The sequence below is a fragment of the Drosophila yakuba genome, chromosome 2R, assembly GCF_016746365.2.
Source record: "Drosophila yakuba strain Tai18E2 chromosome 2R, Prin_Dyak_Tai18E2_2.1, whole genome shotgun sequence".
Taxonomy (NCBI): Eukaryota; Metazoa; Arthropoda; class Insecta; order Diptera; family Drosophilidae; genus Drosophila; species Drosophila yakuba.
Window position 1 is genome coordinate 17,229,694 of NC_052528.2, and position 25,207 is coordinate 17,254,900.

General features: G+C 43.7%; 5 protein-coding genes across 8 annotated transcripts in view; 3 read left to right on the forward strand and 2 right to left on the reverse strand.

Annotated features, from left to right (window-relative positions):
- Positions 1–25,207, reverse strand: part of LOC6531033 — a 38,746-nt gene that overhangs the window by 5,847 nt on the left and 7,692 nt on the right. Inside the window, exons 3-6 of one of the 2 annotated variants that reach the window (XM_002091833.4) lie at positions 17,837–17,866; positions 3,394–4,370; positions 770–1,199; positions 247–462 (exon numbers count right to left, since the gene is read on the reverse strand). In XM_002091833.4, the coding sequence (XP_002091869.1) occupies positions 247–462; positions 770–1,199; positions 3,394–3,698 (951 nt within the window). In that variant the 5' untranslated portion in view covers positions 3,699–4,370; positions 17,837–17,866. Of the gene's footprint in view, positions 1–246; positions 463–769; positions 1,200–3,393; positions 4,374–17,836; positions 17,867–25,207 lie in introns of both variants that reach the window. The other variant, XM_015196264.3, reaches the window with a different exon arrangement.
- LOC6531034 (elongation of very long chain fatty acids protein F) lies at positions 5,252–6,534 on the forward strand. Of its 2 annotated transcripts, none has more exons than XM_002091834.3 (3): positions 5,252–5,626; positions 5,701–5,885; positions 5,939–6,534. In XM_002091834.3, the coding sequence occupies exons 1-3, from the start codon at positions 5,584–5,586 to the stop codon at positions 6,497–6,499; spliced, it is 789 nt and encodes a 262-aa protein (XP_002091870.1). In that variant the 5' UTR covers positions 5,252–5,583; the 3' UTR covers positions 6,500–6,534. The 2 variants fall into 2 exon arrangements, with proteins under 2 accessions (XP_002091870.1, XP_039228979.1); XM_039373045.2 differs by having other exon boundaries at positions 5,586–5,650.
- Positions 6,623–7,823, forward strand: LOC6531035 (elongation of very long chain fatty acids protein F). The gene is made up of 3 exons (XM_002091835.4): positions 6,623–6,779; positions 6,845–7,029; positions 7,092–7,823. The coding sequence occupies exons 1-3, from the start codon at positions 6,749–6,751 to the stop codon at positions 7,665–7,667; spliced, it is 792 nt and encodes a 263-aa protein (XP_002091871.1). The 5' UTR covers positions 6,623–6,748; the 3' UTR covers positions 7,668–7,823.
- Positions 7,933–17,619, reverse strand: LOC6531037 (probable salivary secreted peptide). The gene is made up of 2 exons (XM_002091837.3): positions 11,722–17,619; positions 7,933–11,665 (listed from the first exon to the last, which is right to left on the reverse strand). Exons 1-2 carry the CDS (start codon positions 11,908–11,910, stop codon positions 11,495–11,497), a joined length of 360 nt encoding a protein of 119 aa, XP_002091873.2. The 5' UTR covers positions 11,911–17,619; the 3' UTR covers positions 7,933–11,494.
- LOC6531038 (sodium-dependent nutrient amino acid transporter 1) lies at positions 20,127–22,666 on the forward strand. 2 transcript variants are annotated; one of them, XM_002091838.3, is made up of 7 exons: positions 20,141–20,709; positions 20,898–21,272; positions 21,431–21,620; positions 21,677–21,959; positions 22,033–22,209; positions 22,295–22,398; positions 22,450–22,666. In XM_002091838.3, exons 1-7 carry the CDS (start codon positions 20,201–20,203, stop codon positions 22,525–22,527), a joined length of 1,716 nt encoding a protein of 571 aa, XP_002091874.2. In that variant the 5' UTR covers positions 20,141–20,200; the 3' UTR covers positions 22,528–22,666. The 2 variants fall into 2 exon arrangements, with proteins under 2 accessions (XP_015052799.1, XP_002091874.2); XM_015197313.2 differs by lacking the exons at positions 22,033–22,209; positions 22,295–22,398; positions 22,450–22,666 and having other exon boundaries at positions 20,127–20,709; positions 21,717–21,890.

Consider the following 25,207-nt stretch of genomic DNA (forward strand, 5'->3'; position numbering starts at 1 on the left):
GTTTGCCAAATGAATTTGCAAACATTTCCGCTCCGGCTCCCGACATGAACACGGAAATTGGCTGGGACATGGCCAGCGTTTCAGTTTAATTTGATAGATGGCCAGCCAGCTGCAGAAGTAGTAGTAGTGCTAAACTGGCAGACAGTTAATTAATAATTATGGCCTGGCCGAGAGAAAGGCAATCCTAATTGCCAATTAGAGATCAAAGCGTAACGAAATACAAATTGAACTAGAAACACTACTCACCTCTGGCGACACAAAGTAGCTGGGACTCTTCTCGATGGTGATCTGGCCACGGAATGAGTGCGGCATCTTCTTGCGATACCACTCCAGACCCTTCAGGTAGTTCTCGTCCCGGTCGAAGAAGTGCACCTCGCCGCCGGCCTTCTGGATACGCGGATGCAGGTAGAGCATCTCCAGAAGCGCCCGTGTTCCACACTTTCGCACACCGATGATGAGTGCCTGGGTGCGGAAGTCAAGCCAAAAGAACACGAACATGCAAATTGCAGCAATTAGTCGGGGTCCCAAACTGACTGCCACCACATACTAGCCACATATGTACATACAGGGGTAACTACATAGTTACCACGAAAGGCATGTAAGTCAACTTTGTATGTATGTGGATCTGGTTTGTGCTAGTTTAAAACATATTACTGTGGCCTCATTACTCTATTTTCAGTCTCAATAGAAGTGGGTACATTAATTAACAATTCCTGGCTATATCGTAGGCAAACTATTTAAGAATTTATCAAATGTACTCAGCACTTACCTGTGGCAAACGTCGACTGGTTTTGGGAAAGTGCACACGGCTGGAGGGAAAGACCATCGGATGGCTGAGCTGATTGGAGCTGGGCACGGGCTTCACGAACACGGGCAGATGATTGGAGGCGCCACCACCGCCGGCGGAGGAGGAGGAGAACAAGGTGCCGCCGGAACTGAACGATGATGAGGAGGAGGAGGATGCCAGTGATGATGCGGAGGCGGCCATGGATAGTCGATGCCGTTCGTGGACAGCCTGTGCCGCTTGGATGTTGTACACGGCACTGTCGTAGAGCACGTGGAAGGTGAGGAACAGTGAGATCAACATAACCGTAAGGAAGACGACGGCCAATTTGGGACGGGACACGCCCACCACCAGGATGCAGTCCGTGGGCGAAGTATCAGGACCCGCCGGCCGCATTGCCGATTTCGGTAGCCATCTATTAAAGGAAGAGATGGAGAAGACATCGATTAGGATTTGGTTTTGGTTTCAGCTAATTAGATTGCCCCTTCCGGACTCTGCTGACTAATTAGGGCTGGCGGTTTCGCAGCACTTTCTGTGCAACCCACTGCTAACTCCCGTTTTCCGGCTGCCTTTAGCTAAATTAGCAAGACGACACTCTGGACGCAGTACTCCATTTGCAGCCGCCACCTGAACGCTCACGTCCGGCGGCGCTTAAGCGAATTCCATTATAAACGTTTCCGCTTAGACCGCAACAAACACGGGAAACACTGGCAGCATTATTATGAGCACCACATTGCAGCGCACTAGGCGTATACGTAACGTGGCCTAATGGATGACTTCATTTGCAGCATGCCGCAGCTGCACGGTGTATGGTGTATGGTGTATGGTGCACGGTGTACGGGTGAGCAGGTGGTCAGGTGACAGAAGGAGCTGCTGCCAGTCTGCGGCTAAGTGCAATTTCATATACGGAGTGTGGGGGGAAAAGGCATAGCAAAGTGATGGTGGTAGTGGTGGCAGGGCATGGGGCATGAGGCGTGGCTGGAAAAGTGTGGCAACTGGTGGCTTTGCCTATGGAGCTACCCCTGCTGCCCGCTAAAGGCTGGCAGTGCCTCATCCACTTCGCATGCGACACCTCGTTAAAAGTAACGACACACTGGGCTGCAGGCCCGCAAGGAGTCGAGGCACTTCACTCGACGGCGCCGTTTGTGGCGCACGGAGCAACCTCAGAGCAAGACCGACCCACCGACCGACTTCCTGCCACTCTACATTCCCTCCCCCCTCCTATTTCTACATCCCCGCCCTTCCTATTTCTACATTTTCGCCCTGGATCCCCGATTCCCTCAATGCCCCTAACCACTTTCTTTTTCTGCCAGTTGTCGACACGCTTTAAGTTCTTTTTATATTCCCAGCTGTTGTTTTTTTTTACATTTTCTTAACCCGTTTTAAGCCCGCAGCTGCAGTAACAACACTCAGAGAATAGCAAAGTACTTTTTGGAAATATAAATAATAAATTAGGTTTAGAAATAGAAATAATAAATGAGGTTTAGAAATGGAAATAATAAATGAGGTTTAGAAATATAAATAATAAATAAGGTTTAGAAATGTAAATAATAAATGAGGTTTATAAATGGAAATAATAAATGAGGTTTAGAAATATAAATAATAAATAAGGTTTAGAAATAGAAATAATAAATAATGTTTAGGAATGTAAATAATAAATAATGTTTAGAAATATAAATAATAAATAAGGTTTAGAAATAGAAATAATAAATAATGTTTAGAAATGTAAATAACAAATAATGTTTAGAAATATAAATAATAAAAATGCTCAGAAATATAAATATCTAATAAATAATGTTTCTACGGATAAACAAGTAGCTTTACCAGAGATCATGGCAATATGCGCTGTGCGCAATGCAGGCATTTGAAGAATTGAAGCCCATACCCACTTCTTCCCACTTATTTCTCCCAGTGTAGCAGCCCGGCTGCGACTGGCCTCGTTTCGCGCTCCACAAGGCGGCCCGCCACTTGACTGCGATCTGCATAAACGCAGCGCCACCCAGCAAGGAGTGCCCCTACCCCCTCCCCCTCTGACTACTACTGCTACTGCTCCTTTTCGTCCTGTCGCTGTCACACACACACTTTCTAGGTTGGCTGGCGCAGCCTTTAAGCCCAAATCCCCGGCGAACGCAAAGCTTTAAAGACGGGCTCAGGCACTCTAAGCCTGACAAAACTGGTATAGCTTCCATTTCGCAGTGCTAAGCATTTGAAACGCTTCATTTGTCCCTGTCTCTAGTCCTCCGCCTGATGTCCTTCTGTCTTTTGACCCCCCCGCTCCACGGGTAAATATTTATAATTCCCAGATTCATTTTGAACTGAAGTGGAGACTGGTTTGGTTGGCTGTGCAGCAGCGCGGTAAATTCGAATCGAGCAAATGTTGGGCCGTTAAAGTTAATGCAATTTTCAATCGCGTTGTTAAAATGTAAATTTTATTAAACCATCCAGACGTGCGGCTATCTCCGCACCAAATTCCCACTGGGTCCCAGTTGGGTCGCTTGGGGAGATTGGGCTTGACCTTTTTACGGCTCCAACTGTTGGCCTTCTTATCGGCTGGCTACGTGCAAAAGCGAAAACTCCCCAGCCCCAAATGATTTGTTGGCCGTACTCACAGGATATCCAGCGGCAATTTGACGGAGCAATCGCGCAGTGTCGCCTGATGTTGCTGTTGTCTCTGGTGGTATTGCTGCGTGTTGCTGCCACTGTTGCTGTTGCTGCTGCTGTTGCTGTTGCCGCTGTAGTGTTGCTGGTAGTTATGGTGGGGATGCTGCAGCAACTGTTGGTACTCGTTTGGCTGCGTCTGCTGCTGTTGCTGCTGCTGCAGCTGCAGATGTTGCTGCTGGGAGTGCTGCTCGTTGCCATTACTGCTGCCGCTGCTGCTGCTGTTGCTGCTCGCACGTCTTTTGGCGGCAGTCATCAGAGAGGCAGCTGCGCTCGGCTGGAGAACGCGTTCAATGGAGCCCAAACGATAGCCGCTCTCGGCTGTTGCAGCAGCTAATTGGCCAGTGGACGTGGGCCAGCTCGATTGCAGCAACGTGCAACATGGGTTGCTGCCGGATGGTCGGATTGCCGGATAGCTGGATTGCCGGGTTGCTGGTGGGCGGTTAGATTTATGGGCCAACCCACCGACACACCCACGCCGCCTCCACCTTCTCCACCTCCTTGGGGGGCAGGGAAAACTGCTCTTTTGTTTCGACCCTTATCGCAGGAGTTTCGTTTCGTGTTTTTTTGCACTTTAATTAAATTCCAGGCAATCGAGGGGCTGGGATTCCTTCGGCTCTATGCGTTCGAGGTCACTGCTCACAGCGCTGGAAAGCTAACCTGTGACTGAGCGACATATTGAGCCTCATTTCCGACCGGGCAAGCAAAACGGAAGTTTCCTAACATCATCATCATGAACATCATCAGCATTGGTGGCACCAGGTCCTAACCTTATTGTTGTTCTGTAATTATATTTGCTGCTGCTGCTGATGTGGCTGTTGTTGCTCCTTTCCTGGGATTAAAGCCATAATGGCCTCGTCCGATTTGGCTGCTGCTGCTGTTGATGTTGCCCGAAGCCATCGTCTATTGTCTGGCAAATGGCTTTAAACTACTGAAAAGAGGGGCAAAACAAAGGAATCGGTTAGGCAAGTCAAGGCTATAAATTATTGTTATATTGAACGTATGTATTAAGTTTTCAACAGTTTTATTTCTATAATATTTATGATGATGTATGTATGTATATGCTGGCCATAAACTACAAATGCTCTAGCAATATTTATAATATATTTTGATACCCGTTACTCGTAGAGTAAAAGGGTATACTAGATTCGTTGAAAAGTATGTAACAGGCAGAAGGAAGCGTTTCCGACCATATAAAGTATATATATTCTTGATCAGGATCAATAGCCGAGTCGATTTGTCCGTCTGTCTGTCCGTATGAACGTCGAGATCTCAGGAACTACAAAAGCTAGAAAGTTGAGATTAAGCGTACAGACTCCAGGGACATAGACGCAGCGCAAGTTTATCGAATCATGCTGCCACGCCCACTCTAACGCCCACAAACCGCACAAAACTGCCAAGCCCACACTTTTGAAAAATGTTTAAATATTTTTTCATTTCTCTATTGGTCTTGTAAATTTCTATCGATTTGTTAAAAAACTTTTTGCCACGCCCACTCTAACGCCCACAAACCGCCCAAGCTGCCACGCCCACACTTTTGAAAAATGTTTTGATATTTTTTCATTTTTGTATCAGTCTTGTAAATTTCTATCGACTTGCAAGAAAACTTTTTGCCACGCCCACTCTAACGCCCACAAAACCGCCAAAAACTGTCAGTATTGAAGACCCTCCTTCGCACTTCCACTAGCTGAGTAACGGGTATCAGATAGTCGGAGACTATAGCGTTCTCTCTTGTTTTAATATATTTTCTTAGTTTCTTTCGAAGATGAAACCCAAAAATGCAATGTATTGAAAACAGTTTTAGTAAGTAGTCTGTGAAAATCACATTAATTTTGAATATATAAATTTATTTTGCATGTCTAAATGCCCGGAAAGCTAACCACCTGACCTCAAAGTGGATGCGTGCAATGCGTGCGGGAGAATTGGCAACTTTGTTAGAAATTCAAATCTGGACGACTCTTGGTCAGGGCATTGCACTACGGGAATAGCTTAGAGCATATAGTTGTGTGTGTGCAGGAGCATACATAATCTGGTGTCATTGTGTTTTGGGTCGGAATACATTGCGACTGCACTGCAAGTGCATTGGTATATAAAGTGGCGAATGGCAAACGCGCTCCTCAGTTGCATTCCACGGAGTCACCATGAACTCCACACTATTGGATTATTTGCGGAAGCTGCCGGCAGGTCAGCCTGTTCATTGCATCTGAAGTACCCTTTTACTATATACTTTATAATATACTCTATAATAATCCCCACAGATCCCGTGCGTCTGCCCATGTTGGGCACACCTCTGCCAGCGATTGGCATAGTTGTGGCTTACCTGCTGCTGATTTTCAAAGTGGGCCCCAATTTCATGAGAACCCGCAAGCCCTACAATATACGGAATGCCATGTTGATTTATAACTTTTGTCAGGTTTTAATGAACCTCGGAATTTTTATAATGGTATCGCTTGCATTTCCACAAAGAATCCATTTTATATATTTATGTTATTGCAGGGCACTTACTATCTTTTCATAAAAAAGCTTTACCACTTCAGCTGCATGGACATGCTGCCCTGGGATCATCCAGATAAAAGTGTCGATCGCATGTTCACCTACGTTTACTTCATCAACAAGCTAATTGACCTGATCGACACCATATTCTTTGTGCTGCGCAAGAGCGCCAAGCAAATCACCGTACTCCATGTGTACCATCATGTATTCATGGTTATGGGTGTGCCACTCACCTACTATTTCTACGGACCCGGCGGACAATATAACCTGATGGGTTACCTAAACTCATTCGTCCACGTGGTGATGTACTCCTACTATTTTGCATCGGCTTGGTATCCGAACGTGAAGAGCACCATGTGGTGCAAAGAGTATATCACTAAGCTGCAGTTCCTACAGTTTGTGATCCTCTTCGCCCAATCTCTGCTGACATTGTGGCTGAGTCCTGGTTGCGGTGTGCCCAAGGTCCTGCAGTACGTTCAGCTGGGGGGTTCCGTTTCCATGATGGTCATGTTTGGGAACTTTTACTATCAAACCTATGTCAAAGCCAAGAGCAAACAGCAGTGATTACCAAATACATTGTAGCACTCTTCTTTACGCAATTGAGTCGGTCTCGGTTGAGTGTAACTAAGTGGATTGAGCGTTTTATTCTGGGTCTCTCATTCCGAAATGTAGGACAGACAGCGCAGTTCAAATAGCTGAATAATACATTATCTCATTTGATTTGGCTTCATTTCGATAAAACAAACTGGATTGTTTCCAGACTGCTGAAACAGTCGCCAGCGGTTCCTCAAACAACAATCAACCCATTTAATAATGCTCCGATACTTGCGCTTACCTCAAGCGGGTAAGTTTGCCCATCTGCTGGTTTTGCTACAAAGTATATATAATTCTCTTTTGAAAACTCATCAGATCCCAATCCGATTCCGCTGGCTGGTTCACCATGGCCTATCACACTGATTTTGATGGCTTATCTACTGTTTGTCCTCAAATTGGGCAAGATCTTCATGAGGAACCGGAAGCCATACGACTTGAAAACGGTCTTGAGGGTGTACAATCTATTCCAGGTGCTCTACAATGGCCTCCACTTCGGATTGGTAAGTTTTAAGTCAACACATTCTTTCTGCAATTAATAAGAATTCGCCTTTTTTTGTTACAGGTATTCTACTATCTCTTTATCGAGCGCATTTGCAATCTGCACTGCATGGAGAGCTTTCCCGCTGGCCATGAACGCAAGCAACTTGAACGCGTGATGCATACCGCCTACTTGCTGAACAAGGTGCTCGACCTAATGGATACCGTGTTCTTTGTGCTGCGAAAGAGCTATAAGCAGATCACCTTTCTGCACATCTATCACCACGTGTTCATGTCCTTTGGGAGTTACGCACTCACGCGATACTATGGAACTGGTGGCCACTTCAATGCCGTTGGATTGCTGAACTCCTTGGTGCACACGGTCATGTATATCTACTACTATCTGTCCTCGGAATATCCCGGAGTAAGGGCCAATATCTGGTGGAAGAAGTACATCACACTGACACAGCTCTGCCAGTTCTTCCTGCTGCTCAGCTACGCCATCTATGTGCGATTCTTCTCGCCGAATTGTGGGGTTCCCCGCGGCATTCTCTATGTGAATATGGTGCAAGGCGTTGCCTTCATTTATATGTTTGGTAAATTCTATATACACAACTACCTGATACCTCCGAAGGCCCAGATCGACGCAAAGCAATCGTAGGCCTAAGCCATTTGAATATACGTAAATGCACATTAATTAGTCCACGTATCTAACTCAGCACTCGCTCTGACTTCTACTTTCTCAAATGTGACTTCGGACCGCAGCTACATATGTATATCTAAGCTAAACGAAACAATAAAATGGTATTGATCCAAACTATTTATGCATTTCAATATGGGGCTATGTTTATGGGGAAATAGTAACATTGTAGATAGAAACTTTGGGCTATTGAACTTAAAATAATCAGAGCTATAATGGATGCTTATGAAAATCTCAACTGTAGAGAGAACTAAATAATATTTTTACACGTTGGATCGCGAGTGTAATGATGAATACTTGAGATGGAGAAAGAAACCTTTGATCTGTTATCAGTTTAAATAACAAACAACACTGTCATATCATGTGTGTTTATTTGGACTTAGAACCGACTTAGTGTGTGAATTCGCATTGAACTCACATTTTAAGGGGAAAAGTACTGAATAAATATAGGAAAAAAACCGCGTGTACTAAAGTTTCATAATATTAAAACCGCATGTACCAAAGTTTCATAATATTCGATAGCGGTGTAGACGATTATATGGACAAAATAACAAATTATATTGTGCTGGTAATCGCATTCTTAATTTATGTTATTTTCCCAAGGTTTGTTTATTGTCAATGGCTTATAAAACCATTTTAAAAGCTCCTATTGAAAGGAAAATTTTTTGTAAAATAAGAGAACACCAATATACGAAAGAGAAATTGCGAAACAAGTAATGCTAGAATTCCAATCAAGAGCTCAACAAGTCGCAGCTTTAAGCTCCATCCATATGAATGAGAACGAGTAGTTGTAATCGAATAATTATTGTAATTTTACAACGAATTACTCATATGGCATTGTCTCTAGGACAGCTGACGAGAAAGCACCAAAAGTCCAGTGATATAATACAGTACTAAATGGTCGATCCTTTAAGTAAGTAAGAATATCTGACAGTGGAGCTGAAAGAATTGATCAAACTGAGAATGTCTTGACTTTGACTGTGACTGTGACAAAGCCGTGCCACTTAAACATCGACGTAGTGAAAACTGTACGCCGGAAAAACAGCTCCGGGCAATCAAATGGTGCCCCTTACTATAGTCTTTGCTTTTCCAGCTTTTCCTGCTGTTTTTGCTCGTTTGTTAGCACGTTGGAAAAGCTTCGCTTGATAAGCATAAGAAATGGTAGGAAACTAACAAGTGCGTTGGCTTGAGTGTGTGAGGTATGTGAGTGTGTGTGATTGTATGTGTGTTTGAGTGTGTGTGTGTGAGTCCAACAAGCGACTGCACATAACAAGCTTCCATTCTATCCCATTTGTGCTGCTCCTTGCCAGCTGATAGTACAAACCGGAGGCGCTATAACCGTAGCTAAAGTCTGTTGCACTAGTCAAACCTAAGCCGGAAATTCACTGTGAGTGCAGAGAGAGAAAAATGTTGCACTTCGGTCGTATCACTTAAAATTAATAATGAATTTTTCTATCTGCAGAAAGCTGTACCTTCAGAATCAGTATCAAACTCCCTTATCTTGGAACAAAGGTATTTTTTATTCCTTATTGAATATTATATAATCTTAGATCAAACATACTTTCAACTGCTTTATCTACAAAAGCCTTTATTTTGAATTAATTCTGTTAAATTGAAAAGTTTTTTGCTCAGTGCATGCCATGCACAGAAACATAGAACATTCGCTCGCCGGCAATAGTATTTACTGCTAGAGAAAACGAAAACAATTGCCGCAAATATGGCAAATGGCAATTGAAAAACAAAAGTCCCTGGCGAAACGAGACCAGAAATCCGTTCGCCAGCTCCTTTCACACTTTCCAGCCACGCAGGACAAAAGGCCAAAAAACGGCAGCAGGGACGTGAGTGCGAAAAAAAAAATGCCAAGGATGCAGCTGCACACACACACACACGCACACATAAGCAAAAAAATGAGGGGAGTGTGAAAAAATGCACAAAATTGGCTGTGAAATGAACGAGATGAGGAGACGTGGCATGTCGTCCATTGTTGCCATCGAGGAAATGTAGGGGAAATGTCTATGACAGCAGCGCAACTGAGGTCAACACTTGGCTTTGTGTGCGCAAAAGGCAGGCCAAAGTCAAACGGAAATCTACATAAGACCCTCCAGTTGCGATTGACAGTCCTTGAGATGTTTCCACTCAGTTTCAGTTTCAGTTTCCCTATGTCTAGAAGTCTATGGCCTGTGACCGAGCACCGAGCACCAAAAACATCGAAACAGCTGGCTGGGCAATTAAATGGCATTCCGGAGCTCAGCATAAATTACTCAAATGCGAGTACGAGTATGCAAATGGCATTTGTGCGATTAACAATGCAAGCGTCAAGACCACTGAGCACACTACGCACAAAAGACACACATTAAAGTTATCTGAAATTATATAGCAAAGGGTAGCACACATACGTAACAACGAGTATATACTATAGGTATTTGCAGGATATATCCCAGGTATGGCAAAACCGAGGGGAACTGACCTGGCTGCCTGGCAGCTTTCCCATAATTTACACTTTATCGAACGATAACAAACAACCTGCATAATGTATGGCTCTTTGTTTTGGCCTGAAATGGCAAGGAATGGCAGCTCACCTGGCCCACTTCTCCTTGCTTCTGGCATTGACTGGCGCTTGAGGTTACCGAAGGTAACCTGCGTAAGATCCTTCTCGCCTTCTCACCATCTAAACGTTTACCCGTAGGCAAAATGTGGCGTCAATCAAATATGCCACAACTGCAACGCGTTGCAACCTTTTGGAGGCAAGTGTGCAGGACCTGTTAACCCCACATTTGCCAGTCGATTTGGCGACTTGGGAGACAAAAAGCATTTACATTCGAAAACCATAAACGATACAAACGCCGACCTTCTCGCCACTCGTTTGGGGAATATGGCATAATAAAATTTTAATTCGTTGCGATTGATGGTATGCCCTCATACGTAACCACCCCCCCATACATATATGTATGTGTATATCGATGGTTGATTTCGCAGCGCCAAGGGATCCCAGGCAATACATTACATTTTATAACCCCAGCTAATTTGCATATATGCAGGCATACGGACGACCATAGAAATAAGAGTATATGTATCTGCGTAACATTGATTGGATTTGTTTGACTTTCACACTGCCTGATGGCATCGCATCGAAGACGGGCGATGTTTTGGGTTATGGGTTTTGGGTTTTTGGTTTTCGGGTGGTGAAAGGTGGTTTTTAGGGCTTTCTGGTGGTTTTTAGGCGGTGGTGCTGGTACTGGTGCTGGGTGGCTAAGTGCCTGACATTTGCTAAATGGCAAAAGCGGCTGGCTTCACAGGCTTTTGCTGGTTATACTTTCCCCATTTGCTCAACCGAAAATTGCACTTGCCTCGTTAGTCGAAATGGCTGGGTAATTACGAGTGGTCGGAATTGCCCTTCAAACAACTCATCGCCTACTTGGCCTATAACCTTCAAAGTTGCAGCTAACAACGAGAAACCGGTAATGACTTTGGCTATCCTTTAAATAGATAATAATAACAACAACTTGCACTTAGTATCTGGATTTAACGATCAATAATGTGGCATATAAAAGTCACTAGTGGTAACTATTTTTAAGGTACTTAAACCAATCTGTCAGTAACTCTATACTTTTCACCCGCCAACTGCAAATTAGCTGCAGTTCATTTGTCGTGTGTCAATTGTTTGATCATTTACATAAATACGCAATGAGTGTGCTTGCGGATATATATTCAGTATGTAAATAAACAACAAACTATCTGCATTTGCATATGTGTATCTGAGAGACATAAATTAAGGGGCATATGTATAATTAAATGCCGTAGATGTCGATGATGAAACTGAAGCCCTGATTCCGTTGACTCTTCAGATGGATCTTGGCATACGTGGTCTGTGGTCCACCCTCGGTGAGATAGGCATGGCCTCCATTTCCATCCCGAACCTGATCCGTGATCACGATTTGTGTGATGGTGCGTGCCAGTTTCTATGAGAAGCAAGCTTATGAGGGGGAAAAACCCATTTCGAGTGTGAGTAACCCACCTTTTGTTCAAACACATAGTCTCTGGTGACCACGCGCAGGAACTTGGACTTCTCCGTAATGATCTCCCTGCGCAAATGCATATCCCTGTAGCTTCTGGCGCCCCACGTAATACTGTGACTACGGCCACGCCCCGCTGCCTCAGAAAGGGCGGCTAGCGAGATTACTAGTAATATTGCCGAAATTTTCATTATTGAAAATAATTTAACTTTTTCTTAGCACGACGCTTTTATAGCTGCAAACAGCTGCATTATTTCCACCCAGCTGCTTGCTAGAAACAATAAACAATGGATATTGAATAAAGTTGTGGCAAACAATAAACTACATAAAGTTGATTAATTGTGACACAAAAACTTGCTGCTTTTATTCAGCATTTTGATTTACTTTTATGTATACAAAATAAAATGGTGAATAAAATATACAGACAGACTGGCAGTCGGAAAACAAAATAGCCATCAACATAAACAGACTTATTTGCAAATAAATATGGTCTTACTCACTTTAATAATGAAACAGTTACACTTTAAGAAACATTTTACCATAAAAGTTATATTTATATGAGATTACAGGATTACAAAGCAAATAAAAAAGTAATAATTCACTGAAAAATGTTGCGTGGAGTGGCGAATAGTCATTAAATATTCATTTCACTAATATAAGCCATATAATCCCAGTCATTAGGCCAAAGCTATTCGGAACTCGACCAATATTTGCTTTAATTATGACCACAAAAATATGGTTTTTTGTTATTACAGTAACTTGGTAATTAAATAATCAGCATAAATTTAGGGCTTATAAGCCTTAAAATTTAAAACTTTAGACTCGGAACCCTTTGGGTCTGGGAAAATGCTCCACTTTCCACTTCCCGTCCGCAGTCTCGTACTTTACCAAGTGGAAATACTTTTGCCAAGATTTCCGCGACTCGAGACTTTTGTTTTCGACCCGGTTTTCTCTTGCTGTTGCTGTTTCTGTGGTCGGCTGCTTTAAATACCGCTCTGTGTGGGTGTCTTGTTTCGGTTTGTAAAGCCGCCGCGGCGTTCTTTAAGGCAAATATTTATTTAATTTTAACATTCCCCCCCGCGCCCCCCGGCGCACACGAGCCACTGCACAGATCCAATTTACTCAAGTACAGAGGCGCCCCGGTCGCGTATATTGTTGAAATTTTATTGTGCAAACATGAGAATGTCTCTATGTGTGCGCTTGTATTTGTGTTTTATGGTTGCCACGTTGGTTTTTCTCATTTGCTCACACAAACACAGACAGACGCACAAAAAATGGCAGTAACACAAACAAAATGGCCGAGAAACCGTTGTTAAGTGTCTCTTATAGCTGCGTTTCATGCTGCCTCTGTGTTGGTGCATAGATTGTCTGTGAGTGTGTTTGTGTGTGTATGGATCTTTATGTGGGTGTGGGCTAAAAGGTGTAAGTCTGCATGTGTTTACCGCAAAAAGAGAAGCAAGCAAACAAGCAAACAAACAAAAAGCGATTCGTTCGTTGGCAAACAAATCAGCAAAGCAAAATTTAGGTGGACAATAAAATTCAGCTGCAGGGCCTCTCACATGCAAAAACATTCACAAACACACGAAAGGCAATAAATATTATGCTGTCTTCTATTTGAGCATGAAATCGGATAAAAAGTACACAATATGTTTTGCATACGCACATATCGCACTGTAGCTACCTGGTAATATTTGTTATAACTTTACTTATAGGCAATATATTGATGGCAGAATATGTTACATTAACTTTAAATATACTTACTATAATTGCAGTTTGTTTCAGTTGATATTTTACGTTCAAATACACAACCTTTTCATTAGAAGACTAGTAGTTCGTTCACCTTCATTAAAAAGAACTTGAATGTTCTGCTTTATAGCGATGTAACCCCAATACAGCCGGTGAAATTCATTTTGTGGCGTGGCAATTATTGCATGTTTCCCAAGGGTCACGAACTAATTGGATAAATTGGATAACCCTATCTCGTATTACTCTCAAAGCAGCCATTTCTCAAACGACCAACAGAGTTCGGTTCGGTGTACAGTGATACAGTGTGTTCCTTGCTAACCAAATTGTGGCAAGGGCAAAAAACTTAAATTTTGCCGCCATGCCGGCGCACTTCAAGCTGAAAACGCTTTAAATAATTTTAATTAAAACAAATGGCACTCGAAATAAAACACGCACATCAAACAGGAGTGGGTGGACCCACGGGGTGTGGTGGTGGGGGAGGTGGATGTTGCCTGAATGGAACAGACATGCCGTGTAATTACGCTTGACGGACATGAGAGGGGTGTGCGAGGGGGGGTCAGGATCAGTGGCAGAAACAGGAGCAGGAGCAGCAGGACGAACCTTGTTTGTGCATTGAATCAAGTGGCGTCGCTGCTCTTGCTGTTCAAAATGCAACACGAACGAAGCGGCACACAGAAATAAATAACTTAATCACAATTTATTCATGATATTTGCGATAATGTTTATGTCAGAGGCAGCATGACTTTTAAGAAATGTACAGCAGATGATCTTCAAATCCAATTATAAATGAGTTAAGCAGCAGTAAACAGCATTTTAAGGTTTAGATTATTAAATTTAGATAATTTGCTTAAAGGTTTCTGTATAAAATACAAATGATAAGTAGCATTAGTAACAAATAACAGTTTTCACATTACAGCTTTTGCTCAAAGTTTCACTTAAAAGATAAACAATTAGTATTTGCACACCAGCAGGCGACTCTTAACAGTAAATAGAAAAAGCAATTACTGTGCAATTTTTCTCAATGCATCCTTTTTTGCAGGAGGAGGTCCTGGCGCCGCTGTTGTTCGTGACAAGTTGAGACAGAGGGCAAACATGGCGAACTACGCGCCGAGTGGACAAACTCCCACAACAACTTCATTTTGCGAGCTGTTGCCGAACATGTTGGCCAACTTCTCGCGGCACTTTTCACGCTCCAGGATGGCACACAGTAGCCTCCCAAATTGGCCAACTCCCAGGCATTCGCCACCTAAAACTGTGTCCTCCAACGCCCGGTGGCCGCACAAAAGCTTTAGGAATAAAACAAACCCAATTGTAATTAGGCTTGAGAGCTGACTGCCCGAGGGATGGGGCCAAAAAGTAGGGTGGTCTTCCTGAAATTACATTTAATCATTGTTATTTTAGGCCCTCCGATGGCTAAGTGCCACCACCAGCGCCATCAGCAGTACTGGCCACGCCCCTTCCGCACGTAGATGCCACTAAAGCCAAACAAGTGTGCGTTGTGTGTGTGTGCAAGGGCACTAAGGACATTTGATAAAAAGCCACTTTGTGTGGCAATGCGCTCTTAACTAAAGCCGACAAAATCTGGCCAAAAAGGCGCTTCCCATAACCCGTTCGGATGACGAGGCTGCAGGGGATTGGGATGTCGGGGTGTTGAAACCAACTCCCCCCTCAACTGGTTAACACTTTGAACGTGCTACATTTTGACAATATCAAAGTTGAGTGGCTTAACTGACAGCGCCAGCAAATTGGCTCCGTTTGGCAGCGAGGGCGGCGAATAAATAACGTTTATAGCGTAAATATGGTAAATGGCAAAACGGACGCCTCAAGTGTCAGTTGTCGGCTGTCAGCGCCACAACAGGCATTCCTCCTCCGCATTCTGGCCAAATGCCAGCATAATGCTGGCAAATAATTGTTAATAAGGCAATGCCACTATGTGCTGCCAGTCTGCCAGGCAGCCGCAATCCAAGCGATTGACAATGAGATTGCGCATACGCCGGGTGGGCAAGCCAAAAGAGATTTTCACTGCCAATTACGCTGCAAAATTACGCTGTGTTGGCCAGGCCAAGAGAGCTTGGCTAAAAAGCGACACTTGTTGAGGGCGGGCAAAGTTGGGTGGCTGTCAAGTTGAATTTAAGTACGTTTCACTAGCTGCCAAAGACGTTTTTCTTGAATGCACCATTTTCATTTTGAACCCCAAAGAGCAAGAGCAGATTGTGAGATTGCTATAAAATTATTTTTTTGGCATGCAAATTGCATTTTCTTGTGCTTTTACCATGCCATTTTCTTTGGCTGTCAACAGCGAAATGCAGATAAGTCGAAAACGAATGCATTTCCAGTGGCCCCGGAGCTGTGCCAGTTTTTCCTTGGCTAACAATGAAAATTACTTTTCATATTTAATTGCGCTCTCGCTATGTGCTGTGATACTAGTGGTACATGTGGCCAAATACCAAAGCCAAAGTGCAAGCCAAATGCCACATTAAATTACATCAAAGTCAAAGAAAACGTAAAGAAATGTTCCCCACCAAACTTGCAATTGAAATTTGTTTGCCAACTCAAACACGAACATGGAGCAGCAGAGCCCCAAAACAAAAAAAAAGTTGGTGGAAATTAGACGTGGCAAGCAAGTAATGGAGACACCAGAAAGGAAATGCTTATTATTTGCATAAATTCCACACACATACACAAAGCCAAAGGAGCAAAGGACCAAAGTGACAGGCTAAAGAGAGGCGGTGAGTTGAAAGAGAGCAAGAAATGCAAATTGTGTTGGCAAATTTAAATGTCAGTCAACAATTCAGTTGTTAAACTCGCATTACCCACAAAGCCATAGACATTGCTGGCCGTGCATACCAAAAAAAAGAAAAAAAAGTGATGGAACGGAAGTTGTTACTCATACGCCCCGTGGTCGGTGTTGTTCCTAGCACTCGTTACTCATACGCCCCATGGTCCATTTTCTTTGGACTTGTGTCTTTTGCAAGCAGCTCTGCGCTTAATCGAAAAGCGTGCGTGACTCCGTCTAAAGGAAAATGGAGTGTGGTAAAGGGCGGCTTATCATTTTCGGTAAACCAAACTTTCGACAACTTTTCACTTTTGTTAGGTATTGCCGCAGCAGCTTTCGGTTTTGCCATTCGATGTCAATTTAAAGTTTCTCCTCTACTTCCCTTTTCATCTCGTTCTTTTCTATTGGTATTTTTCTTTTTTTTTTGTTTTTTTCCGTTTTGGATTTTAGCTTTTTTTTTGTGCCGAAATAAAAGTTTTTGCGTGGCGCAAAGTTGGAGCAATTGTGAAAGGTTGCCGTGCTGCTGCATCCGGCATAATCGATTCGCTTTTGGCTTTTTCATTTTAATAACTTTTGCAGCAGCCATGGCAAAATAACAAGCACTGCAACAATTACGTGCCGCAAGTGCAAGAGCAGCAAACAAGCGGCAAACAACGAAACAAAACTAAACTGAGTTGCAGCGAACCGAAGCGAAGCAAAAGCAGTGGCAATCGACAACAATGGCAACAAAGGCGGCCACAAAACCTGGATCAGCAGGAGCTGTGCGCCAAACTGCGAACTGCGAACTGGGTTAAACACTTGGCCGGAGTTTCCACCACCTGCTCCGCCATCTGCTCACCCGCTCACCCAGTCACCCAACCGATCCCTGGATATCCGTGTGCTGCGCAGAGTTTCCACCTCCTATCCCTTGACATTTGGCCGGGGCAACTAACTAAGTTGCCAATGCCGTTACTGTTGCTGCTTCGTTGGTGGCACCACCACAGCCACTGCCACTGCCACAGCGCGATGCATTCAAGTGGATGTTACCTTGCTCATAATTGAGGCACGCGCTAAGCGAAACAAATAACAAGGGGAGCCGCACAAGCAGCTCAAGCACTGATTGCTGCCCCGAAAACCCTTTAAATTCAAGTTAGGCACTTAGGAAAAGAGGTGCTCGGCATCAGGAACCCTAAGTAAAAAGGAGTTTGAATACAATGTATCACGATTCAAATGGTTTCGTTTCCTATATCTGGTTGTTATTATATATTACAAAAAATTTAGAGCAAATGTTGAAAGGATTTTCTAAAGAATATTTTCTAAAATTTTATTTTTTAGTAAAATATATGTTATGCCATAGTTGTGATATATATCTAGATCAGGGACCCAATAAAAATGAATAAAAGCTACATACACTTCTACATAAATTTAAAGGTAGTTTCCACCAGGTAGGATTAATATATAAAAATGTCCTTTTTTCTCACTGTAATGGGGCTGATAAAACGAGGTTGCGTACACACTGTAGAAAAGCCAGTTAGTTTCCCTGAAACACGTACTCGATTCATAAGCCAGCATAACACATCGCTGGAACAACTTATGTGTGTAGTTTCTCCACTCACCGAAAGTTAATTTCCGCTTGGGCAACGCACCTGCAACGAAAATGGAATAAATGAAACGTAATTTATAATTAATATTAACGCATTTTCAATTCAATAATAAATGAGGCTAATTTATTTACAGTCCAATCACCGCAGGGCTCCAATTCCTACGATTGGCAGGCCAATTAAGGGGATTCAAGGTAGAATTTTCTTTTTTTTTGCGAGCATTTTAATTCAATTCAAGTTGATTAACAATTCATTTAAAATTAAATATGAACTCAAATCGAGTTGTAACTGAAAATAGTCGAGTTCGAATGGGAAGCAAGCAAAAAACGTGACATTTGACAAGCTTAGCAAAAAGTTGATTGGTTGGAAAATTGCGAACTTAAACGGGACACAACACATATGTGTGTGGCTTGAATTACCAATACATAGGCAGGTGAGGCGGAAACGGAACTTGTTACAAAGTCCGTTGAAATCAATTTAAAAAGAAAACTTGTTAGCAGCAGAGCCGAAACAAGAGAACGCCAACGGAAACCGAATGGCCGGGGTTTCCATCCAGACAAGAAAGGGAAAACTAATTGCAGCGCTCATTTCATTTTTTTTTTCTTGTTAATGGGCCTGCAAACGAGCTTCAAGTTTCCCTCCTTCTATCGATCCTTCCACACACTTACACACACACACATGCTTACATCCCTGTTTCCACACATGTGTTTTGGCTTGTGCCATCGAAAAAGTTTTTCCTCCCAATTTTATTTGCCTCATTTCGCTGCCATTGTTGCTGCTCGTTGAAAATCTGCGTGCGCAAGTAACAACATTTTACAGCCGCAATTAAAGTTAGTTAGCACACTGCCTTCAGCTCGTTTTTCCGCTTTTGCCCGCTTTTCCGCCCAACAAGCTAATGCACTGCACTTTAATTAACCCAACACCAGGAGAGCAACCCAGAAATTACACATCCCATTCGCTTGCCACCCAACTAATGGCAATTTATGTGCGATAAATTGCGGTATGAAAACCATAAAAACAACTGCGACGACTCGAATAACAATCAACTAAATAACGAAGCACTCTAATGCGAAAAAATATATTTTTAATGCATTTAATTTTATTGTACTAAATTTAATTGCTGACCACATTCACGCGTAAGCTGTTCACTTAAAATATCACAAAACTACCATTTTGCTAGCTTTTTATATGCAACTTCACGTATGTATTGAATGTACTTAGCTAGAGGCTAAGAAAATGTTTTAAATAGTTGTATTTTATTGAAGTAGTTAATAATGTATATCCAAGTAGTTTAATACTTTCCGCCATTGAATGCAAACAAATTGTGCTTGAAAGGCATTCGTGTGCATTAGAGTCAATTACGAGGAGATTGCAAATTGCAATGCCCACGCAGTGAAGCGAAAGCCAGCGGCAATCGGCATTATCAAAGGCTTTTAATTGTCATAAATCTGCGAAAGTTGTTAAAAACCCATTTAAAATTGTCACCGTAATGGCACACTCAAGCGGCTCAGTGGCATTTAGCCAACTATCTGCCACATCCCACATCTCATCCCTTTCATTTCCTTGCCAGCCAAAGTAGTGCGCTTTAGTTTCTTGGCTCGGTGGCTCCTTCTTTTTTGCCAAGTTCAGTTGCTGGCTGGCAGGGATGTTAATTAGAAAACTCTTGAAAATTATTAAAAACTTTCCAAAGCTGTCAGACAGACGAGTGCTGAAGAGATACCACTGGTAAAATAGAACTTCAAATAGTTGCCAACTCGGTGGAAAATGTTTTTGAAGAAATTTCATAGCTCCTTTTTGATGGCTGCACCAAGTATAATATTTTACTCGAGAAATTACTTTTGAAAGGAAAGGCGGAAGAGTTTAATATTGTTTGTGAACTGCCATAAATCCGGACTTTTATTTAATTAAATATAATCAAAGATCTCGGCAGCCTTTCCAGATAAACTAAGCCAGCTGCCGTATTGCAAATTTCACAACTTGGCTCAATTTACGTCGTTTGAATTGTATTATAGCATGTTGACAACGCCTTACCCCCTTACAAACTTGCTCATCGTCCAGTTGGAAGAGCAAAGAACATCTCTCTAATGGATCTGTATACAAATTGCCTCTGTTTCTGAATTTGATTCGGATTCCGACTCTGGCATCTGCATGCCACTTAGCACCTTTTATTAGTGCCAATTAAGACTCATTTCACGATGCGTTCCGTTTGCGAGTGTTTCGCCGACGAGATTACAGCCCCAGACTGCCCCAAACTAGATAATCAACCGCATAGAATTTGTGGCTCTGCGCGGCTCTGACACTGAATCCGAGCATCCAACTTGTCAGGTATCTCGATTGCGGTTAGTTAAACGTGGTATCTCCAAGTGCACAGTTCTCGGCATGGCGCAGCTACAGATTTCCACCAAGTCGGAAAAACCAGCGGAAAAACCAGTGGAAAAACCCGCGGAGCAATGGGGAAACGGACTCGAGTTTCTCTTCTCCTGCATTTCGTTATCCGTGGGATTGGGGAATATCTGGCGCTTTCCCTACATTGCTTTCCAGAATGGCGGCGGTACCTTTGTGATTCCGTACCTGATTGCCCTGCTGGTAATTGGACGGCCCGTCTACTATCTGGAGATTTCCCTCGGCCAGTTTACGGGTCGCGGCGTGGTCAAGGCCTTCGATATGGCACCCCTGCTCAAGGGCGTGGCGGTGGGTCAGGTTCTGGCCACAGCCGCCTCCATCACATACTACTCCAGCATCATGGCCTTGACTCTGCGTTTCCTGCTGGCCTCCTTTGGCTCCCATCTGCCATGGAGTAGCTGCTGGGAGAGCTGGGGCACCGATTGCCACGATGGCAATGCTCAAAATAGCAGTGGAAAAATGTCACCGGCACAGCTGTACTTTGAGCAAGTACCTCCACTTTTAATTAATTCAAGTACTTGTTGACAGCATTTTATTAGATTAATTAAGCTAAGCTCCTGCTTATTTGCTGCATATTTGCTTGGTAAAATCATTAGTTAACTCAAAGCTAGCTTAAGTTAGTTGTTATTATGTGCATTCTAAATATTTTGAAATATTTTCCTTTCATTTTCAGACGCGAAATCCTCCATGAGCTGCCCAACATAGACAACGGACTGGGTCTGCCCAACTGGCAACTGGTGGCCTGTTTGGCGGTGGCTTGGCTGGTCATCGGTGGCGTCCTTATTCGTGGCATTAAGAGCAGTGGCAAGGCGGCCTACTTCCTCGGCGTATTTCCGTATGTGGTGCTGCTCATCCTGCTCCTGAGAGCCGTCACCCTGCCAGGAGCCATCGATGGCATCATATACTTCTTCAAGCCACAGTGGCGGGAGCTGCTGAACCCACTGGTTTGGTATGCGGCCGTGACACAAGTCTTCTTTTCCCTGGCCATCTGTTTTGGCACTCTGATCACCTATGCCAGCTACAACAACTTTAATCGCAATGTTTACAAGTGAGTATATTTATTAATAACTTAAGATAATAGAAGATAAGCTGAGATACAGAATGAATGCGTGGAATGCATATTCCCTTAGCACTTTCATTACGAAATCTAAAGCTAAGCCAAGAGATTTATTCGAGCAATAAGATTAGCACTCCTCCAACCCGCAGTGACATTGTGATAATCACCACCATGGACTCCTGCTCCTCCATAATTGCTGGCTGCATCACCTTTGGAATACTGGGTAATCTGGCGCGCGAGACTGGCAACACGGATATTGGCAGTGTGGTGAAGGGCGGCGCCGGACTAGCATTCATCTCGTATCCGGAGGCGATTGCCAAGTTCGAGTATGTGCCACAGGTAAGGTATCGAGAGGAGCCAGCGCCATGGGCGCCCTAAAGCACAACTACCTAAAGATGTTCGCGGTCCTTTTCTTCCTCATGCTATTCGTCCTAGGCATCGGCAGCACCGTGGGCATGGGATCCTGCATTCTGCGCGTCATCCGGGATCAATTCGGCTTACGGGCCGCTCCCATTTGGAAACTGGCCAGCGGACTGGCGGTTTTGGGCTTTGCTGTGAGCATCGTTTACATGACGCCGGGCGGTCAGTTTATCCTGAATCTGGTGGATTTCTATGGTGTGTCCTTCACCGCCTTGATCCTGGCCATTGGCGAATTGGTGGCTGTTGCTTGGATTTACGGTAAGCTTATATATCCATCTTGGGTTAAGCCATTGTTCAAATTCCTTTTCTTTTTTTTTCTTACTGTTTTTAGGAGTTAATCGCTTTTGCGAGGACATCAAGTTTATGATGGGCATTGAAACTGGTTGGTATTGGCGCCTCTGCTGGCGTTTCATTACTCCTGGCTTGATGACCGCCGTGCTCATCTACATGCTCCTCGACATGTCCGCTCTGGAGTACAAAGGCGTGGGCTATCCCACCTTGGCTCACGGTAGGTCCACACCATCCTGTACTTCAACTTTATTGAAGGGGTTATATACGGCCGTTGTTTTCTTCTTTCGCCCCCCAAATAACAGTTTTTGGCTGTTTTTTGGCCACCTTGGGGCTGATTCAACTACCCGGCTGGGCCATCTATGCCATCTATAAAAAGCGTGGCCAGAACGGCCAGAGCTTCTGGCAGGTAAGTTTTTCCCACTTTTCTCGGGCTTTCCACCCATTTTCCGTCTTTCAGAGAGTACGTGCCGCTTGCAAGCCGTCGGACACTTGGGGACCGGCCAACGTGCAGCTGGATGTGGATGCCACCATATAGAAAATTAGCTCGGTACACTCGGAACACTGCGTATACGTAATGGGTCCAGTAGTCGGGGGCATTATTATTTGATATGGTCTAGATGAAAATGGGTAGAGTAAAGTGAAATATATGAGGCTCGTGGAGTCGAAAAACAAAAGCGGGTTTATTCTGGCGGAACAATTTAACTGCCCGAAGGAGTTGGCCAAAGGAGAAAGTCGAGGAAGTCGAGGAGGAGCTGCTGCAAGCACTTTTAATTACCCCAGGGCAGAGCTCCAACTGGGCGTGGCAGCTGCACTGTTTCTTAGTTGTGTGTTTGTGTTTGTGTTAGTCCGCTTGGCATGTCAGTCATGTCAGCAATGCGGAAATGCGCAAATACTAAATGAAAACAAGCAGCAATGCTGATTTTCTGTACGCCGACTCTTAAAATACTCTTGCACATGAAAATGATCTCTTCGAAAAATCTAAAAAATAATATTACCAATCTGTCAATTAGAATTAGCATACATATTAGAAATGCTAAATAACATATTACTGGTAATATAGCACTGGTTTTAAAACAACTTCCTATGCAAGTATGTATTATTTGAATCCAAATAAGATTGCTATAAGAATATTATTATTAAAATTGCCCATAAATAGCCAATCCCCCATCAAATGTGAATAAATAGCTGCTTTTGCTGAACTTCTTCTTGCAGACACCATAGCTTACAATAACACTCGCGCAGCGATTTCCATAAAATTGGCCACAATTTGCAATATCCTTTTGAAAGGATACAAAGTGCTGCAGCGCAGACAAGCGGGATGACTTGGCAAAGGATGAAAAAAGATGAAAAAATGTGGACTAGAGCACAGCAGGGCACTGTAAATAAAACATTTGGTTAGCTGCTGTTCGACACATTCGCATTCATTTGGCGGGCGGAGCGAGATGCGAGGTCGCAAATCAGAATGTCTGTGGCATGTGACAAAGTTGAAAAGTAAATATGCAAGAGGGCAAAAACATGGTTGGCCGGAGGGGGTGGGAGTGGAAGGTGCTTGGATTTCAGGAAGTGGATACAAGCTCCTCACTTTTGGCAGTCCGCTGCAATGCTCCACACATATGACGGCGCATTTATTTACTACAACATTTTTGTTGTACTCTGTGCCCGTTTTTGGTTGTCGGCAAAAAAAGTGACAGTGTTAAATTTTTGGCTCATCCCCCCGCAGCGGCAGATGAAATTAAAGTGTGTGTTGACTTTGACTGACGTGTCGTTAGCGCTGAAGAGCAGGGAGATTCCAGTTAGAGGCGTGCTTGCGTGTGGCACAACCACCCACACCGCCACCCACACACACACTTTCCACACGTCTGTGCCACGCGGCAAACAACTTTCCTTCATTTCTTTCGTGCCTCCTTTTTAGGACTGCCATCGCTGTTGCTGTTGTCGTTGTTCATTGCTTTAACGATGCGCGTAAATCTTGACATACTTTCAACGCCGCCGCGACGAAGCGGGCCAAAGAAAGCGGAAGAGACCCACTCACACACACACACACACACACACACACACACACACGCCCATTATTAGTAATGGCCAGAAGAGCCGACTTGGCCCCTGTCAGCGCAGTTGGCCGAAAAGTAGACTACGCTTTTGGCACAACAGCGCACAACATGCAACAGGGCCGTCTAAATGTCTATCTAGATAAAAATAGCCAAAAGCAAATCGAGAACTTGTGTACAAATGCATAATATAAGAAAGGAAACCTCGGAAAATGCATAGAAGAAGCACTTAGTCAGCAGACTGTATATTCAAAAGCAGCTTTGCCCAATCTATTATTAGGCAAACCTATACATATACCAAAAACTAGAGACTAGGTTCAAGAATTTCAGGATCTAGGAATAAGAAGTTCTGCACAACACTGAGTGAAGCACGCACACAAAGCTGACAAGAGTTCTTTCCTGCTTGACTGACTCGAGCCGCACATGCAAAAGTACCTTTGAGTGGTGGTGGCCCAGTGCAAAGTGCTCATCAGCAGGAGCAGCATCTTTGGGATAATGATCATCATGCACCACAGATGGAGTCGTACCTTTCAGCTACTTTCATGCTCCGAATCCGGAGCAGACTTGAGTTTCGGAAGCAGCTGCCAGCTGGTCTGCTGTCAGGATGTCTGCATCCTGCACAGGAGCTGAGAGCAGCAGGATTATAAATATGAACCGAGAGTTGAATGGAGGCGGAAAATCCGCTCCAACTACCATGTCTGGCTGTCAGCGGCAACTAACCGTATTTATTGGACTACTTGTATATGCTTTATTTTAGCCCGACAGCAGTTTAGTTCGATGATTTAAAACGTTTACTGTGTTTGGCCCAAGTATCTGTTGTGGCATTATGCTACGTCCAACATGTCGTATACGTTACGTATACGTACCGTATGCCCGTATGCCACAACTTGTGCACTTTCCCAGGCCAATCCTCTCGATAACCGAATATCCCTGGCATAACCCACTCCTTGACATTGTCACTAAAGTGATATTTAATTGTGCTCAACAAGGATTCAGGTTCGAGTAAAAAAGGGAACTCAACTGGCAACGGTTGGTTAGGTTTTTTCATTGATTTCGTTTCGAGTCGATTTTTTCGAGGGTCTCTCATCAAATACATGTATACTCACTTGTATGTGAGTAAGCACGTGGGTCAAGGCAATTACCTAATGAATTGAATCGATACTTTCA

Coding starts and splice junctions, on each gene's coding strand:
- LOC6531034 (XM_002091834.3), top strand. CDS start 5,584: ATGAACTCCACACTATTGGATTATTTGCGGAAGCTGCCGGCAG. Junction 5,627..5,700: donor TTTGCGGAAGCTGCCGGCAG/GTCAGCCTGTTC, acceptor TAATCCCCACAG/ATCCCGTGCGTCTGCCCATG. Junction 5,886..5,938: donor ACCTCGGAATTTTTATAATG/GTATCGCTTGCA, acceptor ATGTTATTGCAG/GGCACTTACTATCTTTTCAT.
- LOC6531035 (XM_002091835.4), top strand. CDS start 6,749: ATGCTCCGATACTTGCGCTTACCTCAAGCGG. Junction 6,780..6,844: donor CTTGCGCTTACCTCAAGCGG/GTAAGTTTGCCC, acceptor AAAACTCATCAG/ATCCCAATCCGATTCCGCTG. Junction 7,030..7,091: donor ATGGCCTCCACTTCGGATTG/GTAAGTTTTAAG, acceptor TTTTTGTTACAG/GTATTCTACTATCTCTTTAT.
- LOC6531037 (XM_002091837.3), bottom strand. CDS start 11,910: ATGAAAATTTCGGCAATATTACTAGTAATCTCGCTAGCCGCCCTTTCT. Junction 11,666..11,721: donor ACTATGTGTTTGAACAAAAG/GTGGGTTACTCA, acceptor TGCTTCTCATAG/AAACTGGCACGCACCATCAC.
- LOC6531038 (XM_002091838.3), top strand. CDS start 20,201: ATGGCGCAGCTACAGATTTCCACCAAGTCGGAAAAACCAGCGGAAAAA. Junction 22,210..22,294: donor CTATCCCACCTTGGCTCACG/GTAGGTCCACAC, acceptor CCCAAATAACAG/TTTTTGGCTGTTTTTTGGCC. Junction 22,399..22,449: donor ACGGCCAGAGCTTCTGGCAG/GTAAGTTTTTCC, acceptor TCCGTCTTTCAG/AGAGTACGTGCCGCTTGCAA.